The sequence below is a fragment of the Cricetulus griseus genome, chromosome 2 (genome assembly GCF_003668045.3).
Source record: "Cricetulus griseus strain 17A/GY chromosome 2, alternate assembly CriGri-PICRH-1.0, whole genome shotgun sequence".
NCBI classification, from domain to species: Eukaryota; Metazoa; Chordata; class Mammalia; order Rodentia; family Cricetidae; genus Cricetulus; species Cricetulus griseus.
Window position 1 is genome coordinate 330,222,471 of NC_048595.1, and position 15,122 is coordinate 330,237,592.

The following is a 15,122-nucleotide window of genomic DNA, read 5'->3' on the forward strand; positions in this document are numbered from 1 at the left end:
AAGTCAATGATTGAGGAGGTCACAATTTTCTAAGAAAATTCAGAAATCAGGGGCAACAATTTGCCCAGTCCACTGAGTTCCACATTCCTTGGTGTCAAATTGGTCTCTGTCTCCATCATTTTGAAAGCTCCTACAGCAAAACTGATGATAACATTTCCTGCTACAAACAGCAATGCTGCCACTTGGCTCTTCCTTCACACTGTGTTGCATACAACAGGCCTTTAATAGTAATTGAGCATCTCGAAGGCCCAGGCCCTGGACGGCAGCATAGAAGTTGGGGTAGGGTGGGGAGGTGGGGAATATGTTGTGTGCCTCACCATCAGCACCCAGGGCCAGAATGAAGACCTGAAGTCTGTGGGTCTGAAGAGGTAAAAACATCCTCCAGGCAGGGGGATAACAGGATTTCTTCATTTCAGTCACTTTTACAGAAAGTAAAAGGCATGGGAAATCCCAGGACTATCCCTGAGGCTTGCCACTTGCTACCTTGGACTATGCCCAGAAATAACACAATTTACCCAAAGCCTGATAAAGCAAGGAAAGTTTAAGAGAGGAAAGATAAAGAGAGGAAATAGCAGGCCCAGACCATTAATTATCAGTGAATACCATAGGTAAGGGTATTGTCTGTTTTCAGAAAAGAAAAAGGGAAGGGAGGAAAAGAGAAGGGGAGGAGGGGAGAGAGGGGAGGGAGTGGAGTGGAAGGCATTTTTTAAACAGCTTGCACAAATATTTAATTACAAAAGTAAACTGTTTCTGCAAGAGTGATCTTAAGAAAATAAGTTTTAAAAACACCTTCTAAGAGTTATTCTGCCTTGATTACGCAACTTAACTGACTTTATCTACTCCTCCTGAGTAATTTTAAAAGCTACTTATTCTGAAAGATAAATGCCTACTGAAGTTATGGTAATTATAGGTATTGAAGTTAGTAAGACCCAAAGCTTGAGTGTTTCACACTCAAGTTTTAGTTCTCAGACATATCACAGTCCCAGTGTAGGAGTTGCTAAGTGATAGCTGGCTCCCTCCACATGGTGATTCAGCGACCCAAGCACCTCCCATCTGGTAGCTTGCATCCTGAATGACCACAAAATATCCCTCACTTGGCCTGGTAATGGGCAAAGAGGAGCAAAGAGAGCCTTGTCCATTCTTACAAAACCTCCTGGAAGTAAATTAATAAAAAATAATGTATTTTGTGATTGTCTTATAAGAATTCATGGCACAGTTACATCTGCATTAGGTGTTTGAAGAAGCTAACCAAGTCATGCTTTGTCACAGCATTGGACCAAACCCTGTTTGAGCATCAGCATACACTTGGCATTGCTTTCTGAAAAAAACAAAAAACAAACAAACAAAAAATACCAGACTGTCTTGGTTAGGGTTTCTGTTGCTTGTGAAGAGACACCAGGACCACAGCAACTCCTATAAAGAAAACATTTAATCCAGGTGGCTTGCTTATAGTGTCCAAAGTTCAGCCCATTGTCCTCATGGAAGCCTGCAGAAGGCAACAGGAAGTGGACTGTAACACTGGGCAAAGCTTAAGCAAAAGAGACCTTAAAGCCTGCAAACTCAGTGACACACTTCCTTCAACAAGGTCCCACCTACTTTAACAAGACCACACCTCCCAATAGGGCCACTCTCTATGAGTTTATGGGGGCTAGGACTAATTATGTTCAAATGACCACACAGATTTTATCTCGTTTTATAGGCATCTTCCAACATTGCAACTGCACTGAGAAGCAGAGTTTCTCCCATTAGGCATGTGAGCCTAGTTTCTTAAATGGACACAACCTTTAAAAAATTCATTTATTTACTTTGTGTGTGTACGTACGTATGTATGAGTGTACACCATGGCATACATGTGAAATCAGAGGGTAACTTACAGAAGTTGGTTCTCTCCTTCACCCAGGTGTGTTCCAGGGATCAAACTTAAGTCCTCAGACTTGGAAGAAAGCATGTGAACCCACTGAGCCACCTCACCAGCCCATCCATAGGTATAACCTTAGGCTGACTTAGCAAATGGTTAGATCTGAATTAAACTAATAGCAAATAATGACAATGAGGAAGAAGAGGAAGATGATGTTGATGATGAGGAGGATGGTATTGCTTTTTTGTTTTTCGAGACAGGTTTTCTCTGTGTGGCTCTGGCTGTCCTGGAACTCGCTCTGTAGATCAGGCTGGCCTCGAACTCAGCGATCCCCTGCCTCTGCCTCTGGGAGAGTACTGGGACTAAAGGTGTGCACCACCACCCGCTGATATCAGTTTTTATAAGTAATGCTCTGAACAAGATTCTTGGTGTTTTCTAGGTCCTGTCCCATTTAACACACTACTTTTCTATACAATATGTAATTCTTTTACCCCCACTTCACAGAAGAGAAACTGTGGCAAATGGAAGCTAACTAACTAATGCGCACATGAAAGAAACCTGCCTGATGGGTCTGCTGTCTTCCCGTGAGCCACTGTTGTGGGCCTTGCAGAGTTTATTGCAATGGTCACATTTTATCAATAAGCCTTTGGCCTGTGTTGCCAGGCCTTATGAGAAACAGCCTTACAAAATTCACTGGCTCACGATCAGGTCATATTTTATTCATTACAACATCTTTTAAAATCCTATATAAGAAACCACAGAAAAAAAACTTTCTCTAAGGGAGGGATTGTTCTGCTTCTCCAGAGAAAAGAGGTGGAATTTGCATTATAGGAACACTGTGGTTTATGAACCCGGGCCTCACTTTCTGTGCTTAGAAAATTCAAAACTCAGTTTGAAACCTAAACATATGCACAGGACTGTACATGTGTCTTCCATCTTCTGCCTTGTTTTCTCTGGCTAATTTCTTCACTCACCTTGTTTTTATTCATGTAACCAAAACTCACTTAAAATCCTTGTTGGGTTGAGTGAGGTCAAGAATGGCTGGGAGTCGAACCAAACTTGAATCCGGCCTTATCTGACCAACCACTTTGTCTTGAACAAGTTACTATGTGAAGGCCCAAAAGTTTCTTTTCTAGAATAAAATTCTTCCCATATTAAGAAGATAGGTAGAAATAGAGGAAAACGCATTGAAGCCACTAAATGTGGTACCTAGTGCATTGTGTTCTGAAAGCATTGATGGTGAGTGCAATATTAATGGTGATAGTAGATAGTAGACAAGCATGAATACCACATGCTGGCATTAAAGAATAGGACCCACTTACTGCCACCCACCAATTCCCACCTTGACACACACAGGTCTGCAAAGGGTATATGCAAACTCACAGCTATTTGTGCCCACAGCCCTGTGGCAACATGCAATACCCATTTGTTGCAAAGGATGTTGGGATAGTAACATTCATTCCCCTTTGTGTAGACTCTGTTGGACTTCAGAATCTGAAGCCATTCAGTTCACCAGAAATTCACTTTGCAACTTTTGTGAGCACAGGTCCATCTGTATTTTCATCATATTAGTAAGCAGAACGAACAGCCACCTGGAGGCCTTGTGAAAAGATGTTTACACTGGCTTAAAAATCTGCTGACTCTCAGGTTTCCAAACAGCAAGTTCCTCCCATGTGACACTCTTGGGAGGTTATTGAGAGGGAAGCTTCAGACTGAAGTTGCTTTTAACTAATCCAGAGGGATGCTCGCATCCTGCCCTTAGCCTTTAAAGAGATGCAGGTTGTCTGATCAGCTTGGATCTACATCCTCAACTAAGGCCCAGGTCAGTGGGGACTGGAGCAGACACAGGGATAAGCGTTTTATACATTAGAAAACAAAGGAGCCCAGGCTTCATCCCACAAGTCCTGTGCCTGCTCTCAGCAGGTCCAGGTTTTCTCCCGTTCAGCACCCCAAGATTTTCTTGTACCCTTAGCTGGGACATTCAGAGAGTGCCAGAGTGATAAGGGGGACAGGATCATTAGGACAAAGTCCCAAAGACACAGAGTTGTGTTTGTGGAGCCCAGTACACACTAGTCCTGAAAGGCAAGTGGCAATTTCCTCTGAAAGAAGCCACTGGGCTCTCTAAAGGACTTCTTCATGGTCTCCATGGTAACAGATAGATTTTTTTCCCCTTTCTTTCTTTTTTTTCATTTTCCCCTGCCACAGCTCCAGCAATTCTGCATGTTTTCATCACTCTTAACTACAGCCAGGGGTTTTCCTGGCTTACTACCTTGGGGTTCTATGAGTTACTAATGCTCTAACTTGATGTGGGTATTTCATTATATCGCAGTCTTGCATCCAGATAGCATAGGGGCAGGATGAGGAGGCTGGCTTGGGGGCCTATCCCCATTCACTGCCATCACTGAGCTGCAGAGCTTGGAGCCTGTGGGGTCAGCAAAACAGAAAAGATTACAGAAGTAAGCTGCTCCTATTTTGTCTCTTACTGATCCCTGCTGCCACCCGAATCATCAGAAGGTGATCAAGGAAGACCCAGAAAAGACAAGACCCAGCAAGGTTTTAAAAAGTGAACCATTAGAGAGAAATTCAGAATGGGCACATAAAAGCTATCCTAAGTCCTTCATAAGCACTGACTCAACTAAAAATTGTAGCAAATCTTTAGGAATGAGGAGGTATGCTCTCCATTTCACAGATAAGAAAATGAGGTCCTTAAAGGGTTATAAGTTGTCCAAGGCCCTGGCTACTTGGTAAAAAGCAGGGATTGTAATAGCATCTGTGTTCTCATTACTCAATCATGGCCCTGGGTGAGGGAAGGTACCTCCTGGAGATCCTTGTTTGCTGGAACCTGGTATGTAGAGGTCTGGAGCTATTGCTCTGAGATCTGAGGACAGTTTGAACAGGTTCTAGTGGAGAGGGCTGGTGGAATGTTTCTGGCCACTATAACATCACACTGGAGGTGCTCTAGGAAAATAAATCTGAGGACTGAGCCAGATTACCTCCACACCACAGAACAGCAGCGTCACTGTTAGTGTTCTGACATCTGTACTGGCCTGCGCTTAGGGTTCTAACAGGATATGCCTTCAGCTGCTGCCACTAAGAGCACCACCTGTGCACGTTAACAATATTTCCTTTTTAAAGGGCCCTGCCCACCTCCCATCTCTCTCTCCTTCCCTCCTTTCCCCTCCCTCCCTCCCTCCTTCCTTCCCTCTCTTCCTCTCTCTCTTTCTCTTCCACCACTCTTGTCCCCAGGGACTGGTCTCTGCCCCTCCACCTCTCTGGCCCTTTTTCTGCCCCTCCTCTCTCTTCTTCCAATAAACCTCCTAAGTGAGTCTTGTTGTATGGAATGACTTCTCTTCGAAGCATTTTTAAAATTACAACAGTCACCAGGCTACATAGCAGCCATCTAGTTTCTAGTTCAGGTTGAATCACAGAAAACACTGTGGTAGGTGGGGAGGGGATAGGACATACAAGTCTTGAAGGCTTCAAATTTGAATAGTTAGATAGCACAGATTGATCCATTAGACAGAGAAAACAGGAGATTACAAAAGGTAGCAACTGAGGAAAATCCAGTGAAAGATCAGGAGACAGAGGTCTCTATTCATTTAGCACAATGGCACATGCCTGTTAAACCAAGCTGAGGCAGGACGGGGAATCGCAGGTTTGATGCCAGCCTACGATACCTAGGAGTTCAAAGCCAGCCTAGGGTACACATCAAGATACTGAAACAAAAACAAGAACAAACTAAACAAAAACCTCATGTTCTCCAAAAGAGCAGAAAGATGTTACCATGCCTGAACCTAAAGGGGACAAGCAACCATTGCCAGAAGCCAATCTGACTCTGCCCCTCCTCTCAACAAAGTCAGAGGTGTGGAGACTCTGTTGGTGTCATCCTCAAATGTCATCCTCAGAGCCAGGGACTGCAGAGAGAAAGACTTTGAGAAGACCATAAGAGAAATTGACAACCCACACAGGTTGTAGCATGGGGTCTTTCTCTGTTTACCCCTATTGAAATCTTCCCTGAGCCTTACTTTCCTGGGAGTCATCTCTCTACTGGATCTGCAGGGGAAAAAAAACCTGTTTGAGTATAGAGGAGCCCATTTAACGGGGGCTAGATGAGAGAGCAGCACTGCTCTTAGCTCAGTGGTTCTCAACTTGTGGGTCGTGACCCTTTAGGGAGTCTAATGACCCTTTCACAGGAGTTGCATACAGATATCCTGTATATCAGATATTTGCATTACAATTCCTAACAGTAGCAAAATTACAGGTAGGAAGTAGCCACAGAATAATTTTATGGTTAGGGTATCTGCACAACATGAGGGACTAACTGTATTAAAGGGCCGCAGCATTAGGGAGTTGACAAGTTACCTTAGCTCATCTCTTGACTTCCCTCCCACTTCTGTACCCACTGGAGACCAAAGGGGCCCTGGAGATTAAAAGTGGTCACTGGAGAGAGACACAGAGAAGAAAGTCACCAGCTCAGCCCACAATCACCCATATGTCAACCAGAGAGGAAAATACACCCAGACAATCAGAAACAAAAAGTGTTACCCCAGTTCAATTATTTCTTTGTTATTGCTGTTGTTTTGGTTTTTCAAGACAGGGTTTCTCTGTGTAGCCCTAGCTGTCCTGGAACTTGCTTTGGAGCCCAAGCTGGTCTTGACTCAGAGATCCTTCTGTGTCTGCCTCCTAAGTGCTGGGACTAAAGGCATGTGGCACCATACCTGGTCTCAGTTATTTTTACAATGACTTCCTACCAGATAAAGGTAGGAGCATAGGATTCAGGAAGTGTAAAAGAGACAAACTGCACAGTCTTAGCCCATTCCTACAAATGTCTGTGCAAGGGATTCTCAGCCTGCTATAGCCACTGGATCCTTCTCTCCATGACTGTTTTGCATAGGATGGTCACTCAGCAGTGAGGCAAGAATTGAGCCCCAACAGCAGTTTAGCTCCCCCAGAAGACAGTGGAAAAACTAGATTCAAACCCAGCCATTTCCTGTCCATAGCAAATAAGGATAATCTCATCCCCAATCAAGCTTTCCTTGATTTTACAGAAGCAGTAGGATTGGTCCATCATTGTTTTCCTTTCTTGTTGGTAGTAATTTAATAACAGGGTTTGGGATATCATCTAAGCCGAGACACAATGACAACTGGACTGAGAGACTGGGAAGATGGCTCCATCACTAAAGTGCTTTCCATGCAAGCACAAAGACCTGAGTGTGGAGCCCCATCATCAAGTAAAATCATGGCACCTCAAATCCATAACCCAGAATCAAGACAATCTTGGGATTCCTGACATGCCAGCCTGGACAATCAATGAGCCCTGAGCTCAGTGAGAGACCCTGTTTCCAAAAAAGATGGAGAGCAACTAAGGGAGACATGTGATGGCCACTCCTGTCCTGCATGTACGCTCGTGCACGTGTGCACATATACACACACCACACAAAAGCATGTATGTATGCATACATAGGAACACATAGGACACACATGGACACATAGGATACACAGAGAGATGGAAAAGTGGGTTGGGGAATAGAACTAAACAATTTCATTTTGCAGATGATTCTTATTAAAATCATTTGAACCTCTTTGCCTGCACTGTTCTCAGTCCTCAAGGTGGGAATTCATTAACCAGCACTTTCTCAATGGTTTCCAAACATGGCTATTTACCAGACTGGCCTGAAAAGGTGCTTTTCAGCTGTAATGACTAGGCTCCTCCAAGACCCACTGAGTGCAAACCAGTTGTTTGTGGCTTAAAAAAAAAATCCCCCTGGTGGTTCAGAGCTGGGGCCAAGGCTCAGAAATCTAGGACTAATGTTTCTAGAAATAACACTTTGTGTTTCAGCCATAGTCTACAATCTCTGTAAATATTACCTCACTCAATTCTCACACTGAGCTGTGAGACCAGGACTTATTGCCCCAAACACTGGATGCTTAGGCAGAGAGAAGGGAAGTAACTTGCCTCAGAGCACAGTGTTTCCCAGGTCTGAGATGTGAACCCAGACAGTCTGGCTCCAGAGCCTGGCCCTAGGACAGTACAACCACCCGCCTCTCCCTCATAGAGGGAATGCTGACCTCAACCAACCAAGTACAAGCCAGTGAACTTGGACTTGAAAATCAGTGACTTATTTCTCATTGAATCCTGTCATCTCCTGCTCAGGTGTTCCTATTTTACTGGTATGGGAAGGTATAAACGCAAGCACTATATTTGCTGATACAAGGGACTAAAAGCCATGTAGCACATATTGTAACAGGCTTTTTCTTTGGGCTACCAGCTCACCAAAAAAAAAAAAAAAAAAGACATGGAGACTTATTATGGAAGCTCGCCTATACCTTAGGCTTGTTTCTAACTAGCTCTTATAGCTTAACCCATTTCTATTCATCTATGTGCTGTCACATGGCTCATGCTTTTACCTCTTCTCCTGTCTTGCTTCCTCTCTATCCAGCTGGTGATTCCCCCTTTCGTCTTCCCAGATATCTGTCTGTTTGGAAGTCCCACCTATACCTCCTCCTGCCCAGCTATTGGTCATTCAGCTCTTTATTAAACCAATCACAGTGACACATCTTCACAAAGTGCAAAGGAATATTCCACAACAGCACTTGAGTTTGGATACTGACGTACTTTGTAGGTGACAGAGGGTGAGGCTGAAGGTCACTGTCCTGCCTCCCCTCTGCCCCCAGCAACACCAAGATGGCAATAAGCTGGAGAAGACAGATGTGCTTATCTGTTTTCCTTGCTCACATCTTCCCATGGTTCTTTCTCTTGGGTTGGTGGGAAGAGCCTCATTCTATTTGGAGGGCTTCAACTGTGTTCCCAGTGTTGTTCTTGGATGTCCATTCTAAGCACTCATGACTCTCCGTGCTGTTGAACCACTCTTGTTCTTCCCCACAGGCTCCTCATAGTCCTGCTGCAGCAGTCCAGCCTCAGTGAGATCAATCATCAGGACACGGAGGTGAGTCAGCTGTCCTCGGCCACAGTTGGCATGTGAAGGCAGAAGGCATCCTTTGTATATAAGCAAGCTTCTCTGCTCCTACCTTCAGGCTGAACTCTATCATCTTGGGTGTGGGCAGCTTCTACCAGGGAGGAGCTTTCTTGAATTAAGTACTTAGACATTAATCATATGACTGAAATTTCCTGTTTTCCCTCTGGGCATTCCCTCTCCTGTCTTCTTGAGTTCCCTCAATATAAACTACAAGCTGTGGTTCCAGATGTGTTCTTTCCATGTCAGGAGGATATGCAGACTAGTCCCAGACCAGCATTACTAGTCCCTGTTAATCATAATTGCTGCTCTCTTCACATTGCTAAGTGTCAGCCTGGCAGAAGCTTCCAAACCATCCCCATCCTTGAGCAGAGTTCTAGATCAGACCCTGTAGTGCTGCCCCAGAGCAGTTTAGGGCTTTGTTATAGTTATGTCAGGTTGTTCAAAAAATGAGTACTGACTTTCATCAGCCAATGGATTTCTATCACAATCGTCCCAAATCCAATGGAAATACCTGGGCTCCTACTGGGCTCTATATAAACATGTTCTTGGTTAAGTTGCCCTTCAGTAAGATGGGCTGATAATAGTGAGAAAATGTAGTCACAATAAAAACACACATACACAAGATGTCACACTACACTGGTTGTTATAAATCCAGCTGGTCCCAGACACTGAGGTAGGAGTCAGCCCTTCTTAGCTTCCTCCTGGTCTACAACTCTGCCCTCATCCATCTTATGCCTTTCCTCAAAGGCCTCCCCCCTCACCATCATGATGACCACACCAAAAGTCCCCTGTTTGCAGCTTGGGTTTGAGATTGGACATCTCCCTGATTTGTGGTCACGCACTGTGTTTGCTCCACACATCTCCAGTGAACCAAAGCCAAACCTCAGAGGACAGAGCTGTGCACCTTCTTAGACTTCTGCTTTACAAAGGAGAACCAGGAACCAGCTGGGAGATGTGTGCACTGATCACTCTGTACCCACATGGGAAGTGAGTGCTTGGAAGGCTGCACTTATGTCACACACCGGGGATGTCTAGACCCTAAGGAAGCTACCAACTACTTCCTCTACCTCAGCCCCACTGCAAAGTGGGTCTGATTTAGGTAACTGGTGATTGAGTCATCCATACCCCAAAGCCAAATTCCATTTGCAGACTGCAACCCTGGCTACTTTGAAGTTGAACTATCTTCCCACCAAAGCCATAGTTCCCCCATCACCCTACTCCTCCCATGAAGGCAGAGGCAAACACAGATCTTTCAAAGGTCTATGGTTCTTCCTCTAAAATCCAAGGGGCATAGTGCTTATGCCTTTAATCCCAGAACAACTTGGGAGTCAGAGGAAGGAGGATCTCTGTGACTTTGAAACCAGACTCCAGCAGGAATACATAGAGAGACCCTGTCTCAAAATAAGAAAAGTTCCTCTTGTTATCACACCACCATTTAGACCCACCGAATTTTAAGCTCAGAGAGTGGCAACCTCCATGATGATGTGTCCTACCCAAGGTCACACTTCCCTCTTCAGCCTGTCTCTCTGCAGGACTGCGTCCATTTGAAACCACTCTCTAAGTAACTTGCTTGTTGCAGAGAGCATGGCCTTCAGACTGTGAGGTATTTGGCAATTAGAATGTCCACACAAAATTTGTCTTTCAAATATGCTTGGTTTAGACACACAAATATCCCTTATAGTCCATGCTAACAGATGTGTCAGCAATCGGGGAACAGCTAGTTGAGCAGAAAATACAGCTGCAGGATTCAACTGGAGATACTTCCATAGTGAGGATGCCTCAGGAACTTTGCGGGCTCCTTCACTGTGAAGTCCTTCAGTTGTGGCAGGTCAGGAGAATGGCACTGGAAGGAGATTTAGAAGTCATGTGTGAGCCCAGCAACAGTACCAAAAGTTCAAAGGTCACTGAAGCCAGGGCCACACACAGGCCAATCTCAGGTCCTCTGGTAATGAGTATCAACACAAGAGGTCAGAGAAGACAAGTCTTGGGAATACGGCAGCAAGGACCTAGAGACCATTACCGAAGTTCCAATTTTTTGTATCATTTCACGGGGTTGTGGGTTTGGGCTATCTGGACTCACTCAAAGAGTGGGGCTAGTTCACTAACATAACAATGTCGCCTTATGGGTGCCTGGCTGGTCCATTAACACATCATACTCTCTTATCAGAACTGTTTGGTGGCAAGCTTACAGGCCTATTCTAAGTCACACAAAATGGTTGTTAAGTTACACAAAATGGTTCACTTCTGTTCCTAACATCCATGGTTTTTCATGCTGTGTGCATCTATAATTAAAATCATGTAGATTTAATGTAGATCAGCCCCTTGTTTTTATGGGAAACTAGTCCTGAGTTGTCTCTAGGATACCAAAAATCTGAAGTTCAAGTGCCTTCTATAACACAGCATAGTTTTTGCCAGTAACCTATGGGCATCTTCTCTTGGATCTCAACTCTTCTCTAGATTACTTACAATGCCTAATGCCATGTAAGCAATGTGTTTATAGTTGTTATACTGCATTGTTTAATGACAAGGAAAACCCCCATGCATGATTAAGACAGGTATGATTTCCACAATTTTTTAAATCCTCGTTTGATTGAATCCATGGATGTGAAGCCCACAGATGTGAAGAGTCATGAAAAGAAGAAAGGAAAAAATCAATTTCTGGCCGGGCATTGGTGGCACATGCCTTTAATCCCAGTACTCGGGAGGCAGAGGCAGGCAGATCTCTGTGAGTTCGAAGCCAGCCTGGTCTACAGAGTGAGTTCCAGGACAGGCTCCAACCAATACAGAGAAACCCTGTCTTGAAAAAACAAAAAATAGCCCTTTCGCTGATGCAAGAGCCTAGCATGGTGCTGTCAGTAGGAGCTTTGCTGAGTCTGGGGTCTGAAGCTGACCGGTCTGACTTCCCACCCGTGCCGAACCCGCTAGAAGCACAACCATGTCCAGGGACGGGATGGTTTTTGATGGTACTATGAGCAAAAAGAAGAAGAAGAAGAAGAAGCCTTTTATGTTAGATAAAGAAGGTGATGCTCAGACAGAAGAAACCCAGCCCTCAGAAACAAAAGAAGTGGAGCCAGAACCAACTGAAGACGAAGATGTGGAAGCTGATGAAGCAGACAGTAGGGAAAAGGATGCATCTGATGATTTAGATGACTTGAACTTCTTTAATCAAAAGAAAAAGAAGAAAAAAACAAAAAAGGATACTTGACATTGATGAAGCTAAAGAAGGTGTAAAGGATCTTAAGATCCTTTGAGCATTGAAAGTGATACTCAAGAGCCAGCTGAGCCAGAGGATGACCTGGATATTATGCTTGGCAATAAAAAGAAGAAAAAGAAGAATGTCAAATTCCCAGATGAAGATGAAATACTAGAAAAAGACCAAGCTTTAGAAGATAAAGACAGCAAAATGACAGTGGCATTTCATTCAGTAATCAGACTGGGCCTGCTTGGGCAGGCTTAGAAAGAGACTATTCATATGAGGAGTTGCTGAACCGAGTGTTCAACATCATGAGAGAAAAGAATCCAGATATGGTTGCTGGAGAGAAGAGGAAATTTGTTATGAAACCTCCACAGGTTGTCCGAGTAGGAACCAAGAAAACTTTTGTCAATTGTACAGATATCTGTAAACTATTACATTGTCAACCCAAACATCTCCTCGAATTTTTATTGGCAGATTTGGGTACAAGTGGTTCTATAGATGGTAACAACCAGCTTGTAATCAAAGGAAGATTCCAACAGACACAGATAAAAAAATGTCTTGAGAAGATATATCAAGGAATATGTCACTTGTTACACATGCCGATCACTGGACACAATCCTACATAAGAACACCCAACTCTGTTTCTTTTTTTTTTCAGATTTAAAAATTTTATTTTATTGTAGTATGAGCACACAATAGGTTTATTGGGCTTTTTTTCTCAAAACCCCCTTGTATTGGGAATGGAACCCAGGCATCCACTGTATATGTTATGCAACTGTTGAATTCCTGAACGATGACACTAGTCACTCACAGGAGGCTTCTAGAAAGAGTCTCTAAGTTTGACCCACACCTCCAGCCCCTCACTAGAGCATTTTTGAAAGGCCCAACACTGAGACACACCCACAGTCCCTCCATGGTGGATTCCAAGCAGGCACTTAAATGCTGAGCCACACTTCCAGTCACTTAGTAATTGACTCTAGGCCAAGCCAATGCTCTACCATGGAACTTCACAACTGTGTCTTGAGCCTGTCCTTCATAGAGTTTTCAGAGCACTGCACACACTGTCAACTGCAAGATGCCCCTTCCCAGCATATCTCACCTCAAGACAAACATGGCTAACAGGAGGCATTAGGGACACACAACCTGGGAGCAGGGAGCAGGAAGGTGCCCATTGGGGTCTGGGGACAGTTTGTCAGTCTTGGTAAAGACTGATCACCTTTGCCCATCCCTTCTTTACCAGTCACTCTGTGCTTCTAGAATTTTCTACCCTAGACCAAGCTCAGAGCACACTGTGACCTTGACACTCATCTGCTATGCAGTTTGGTCATAGTCCCACTGTGTGTGTGTGTGTGTGTGTGTGTGTGTGTGTGTGTGTGTGTGTGTGTGTGTTTCCCTCTAAGTTTTATCACATGCTGTCTCTACTTTCTCACTAGTATCTCTTTTTCAGTTTTTTGTTGTTTTTAACAGGCTTGTCCCTTTTGGCTCGAACCATCCAAGCCATTATATTTTTTTTCTAATTAGATGCATTTAATCACACAAAACTTCCATGAATTTGGTGATATTAAAAGTACTGAGTTCAGCATGATGGAGCATAGCTACAGTAGGCATTGGCATTGCTAAGGGCTGTAATTTTGAGGCTAGCCTGCGCTAAATAGTGAACATGAAAGGTCTTTCCATTTTCAATTGCTCTCTTCCATTTCTTTCATTAGTGTTTTCTTTTTTAATTGAAAATAGATTCGTTTTCATTCACTGTGCTCTGACTACAGTTTTCTATCCCCTAACTCCTTACAGATCTTCCCCATTTACTCACATACCCAAATCCACACCCTTTCTTTCTCTCTCTCTCATCAGAATACAGTCATCTTAAAAATAGTAAGGTCAAATAAAAGCAAATGATCCATCATGTTTTTTATCAAAATCCTTTCTGATCTTTCATTTTGTACCTCAAAATATGGGTCTGCTTGGACATATGTCTGACATTTCTCCTTTCCAAAAGCTCAACCATTTGGTTTGCACCCTTTAAGCTCCTAGTTTCAGGAATGAGACCATTCCAAGAGAGAGACTGTAGTTGACAGAGAAAACACTCTGTGGACACAGCAATTTCCCACTGGCAAGAGACTTTGGAAATCTGAAAACTTGCTATGAAGGTCTCTGGATAACTTGCCTTGCCTGTGCCTTACGTGGGGATCACACAACAAACATGATCTCCAAATTAATAGTGACTTGGTGACTCTCCGAGATTTATCTAGGAATTTGCCACAGAGATGTTTACCTTCCAATATGGAGGTGTTTAAAGAAGCCACAAAGTTCTCCCTGATGTCTACCTTCATTATTTAAAATACTGCCCCAAGGCACATGCACATGAAAACTTTAATTAAAGAATTAATCAGTGATGGATCCTCAGAGCAAGGGGACCCATGCACGGTAAGATGATGTCAGTGGTGAGCACAGACTAACCTGCAGGGCTGGGGTATTGCACTGACAAAGACATATGTGGTCACAGGCCAGACAACTGCCTCATATTTTGGATCTGTAGTTGCTCCAGCTCTCTTGTCACTGGTCATTGCACATGAGATATGGGTGGCTGGCTCTTTCCAACAACAGGGAGAGGGCCATGCAATACCTGCCTGTTTATTAAGAACGAATCCCATGTTCAGCAGGTACTTTCTTGGCAGTGCAGGTGTGAACTTTGTGATCTTAGAGTTCTATTGTCATGGGGGAAGCCAGATAATCCATAGAAGGTGGTGATATCCACTTTTGTTGGGATAATGACAGAGTTTACAAAAGTCACAGTGTAGCAGTGTGATGGGGGCTTAGAGAGCAGGTGTCAAAGCCCAGGGATCAGAATGAATGAGCATAGTGTCTGATGAATGAATATGGGGTCTGATGAATAAACTTGACTTATTGTATTAACTACATTCATAGTGACAAAACAACACAACCAGGGAAAGTTAGAGGAGAAAGGGATATTTTTGTGGCTTATAGTTCCAGCCAACTCTGTTTCGTACAGTGTGAAACTTGTCATTCTCGATGCTCCATTGCCAGTATCAAAACTGGCTTCCAGGCTGTCCACCGGCAAGCGAGCACAGCT

General features: G+C 43.9%; 1 protein-coding gene and 1 pseudogene across 1 annotated transcript in view; both read left to right on the forward strand.

Moving 5' to 3' along the window:
* Ankrd55 (ankyrin repeat domain 55) overlaps positions 1 to 15,122 on the forward strand; it is a 69,420-nt gene that overhangs the window by 10,046 nt on the left and 44,252 nt on the right. The window contains exon 4 of the mRNA XM_035439139.1: positions 8,745 to 8,805. Within this exon, the coding sequence (XP_035295030.1) occupies positions 8,745 to 8,805 (61 nt within the window). The remainder of the gene's footprint in view (positions 1 to 8,744; positions 8,806 to 15,122) is intronic.
* LOC103162133 overlaps positions 11,771 to 15,122 on the forward strand; it is a 3,455-nt pseudogene continuing 103 nt past the window's right edge.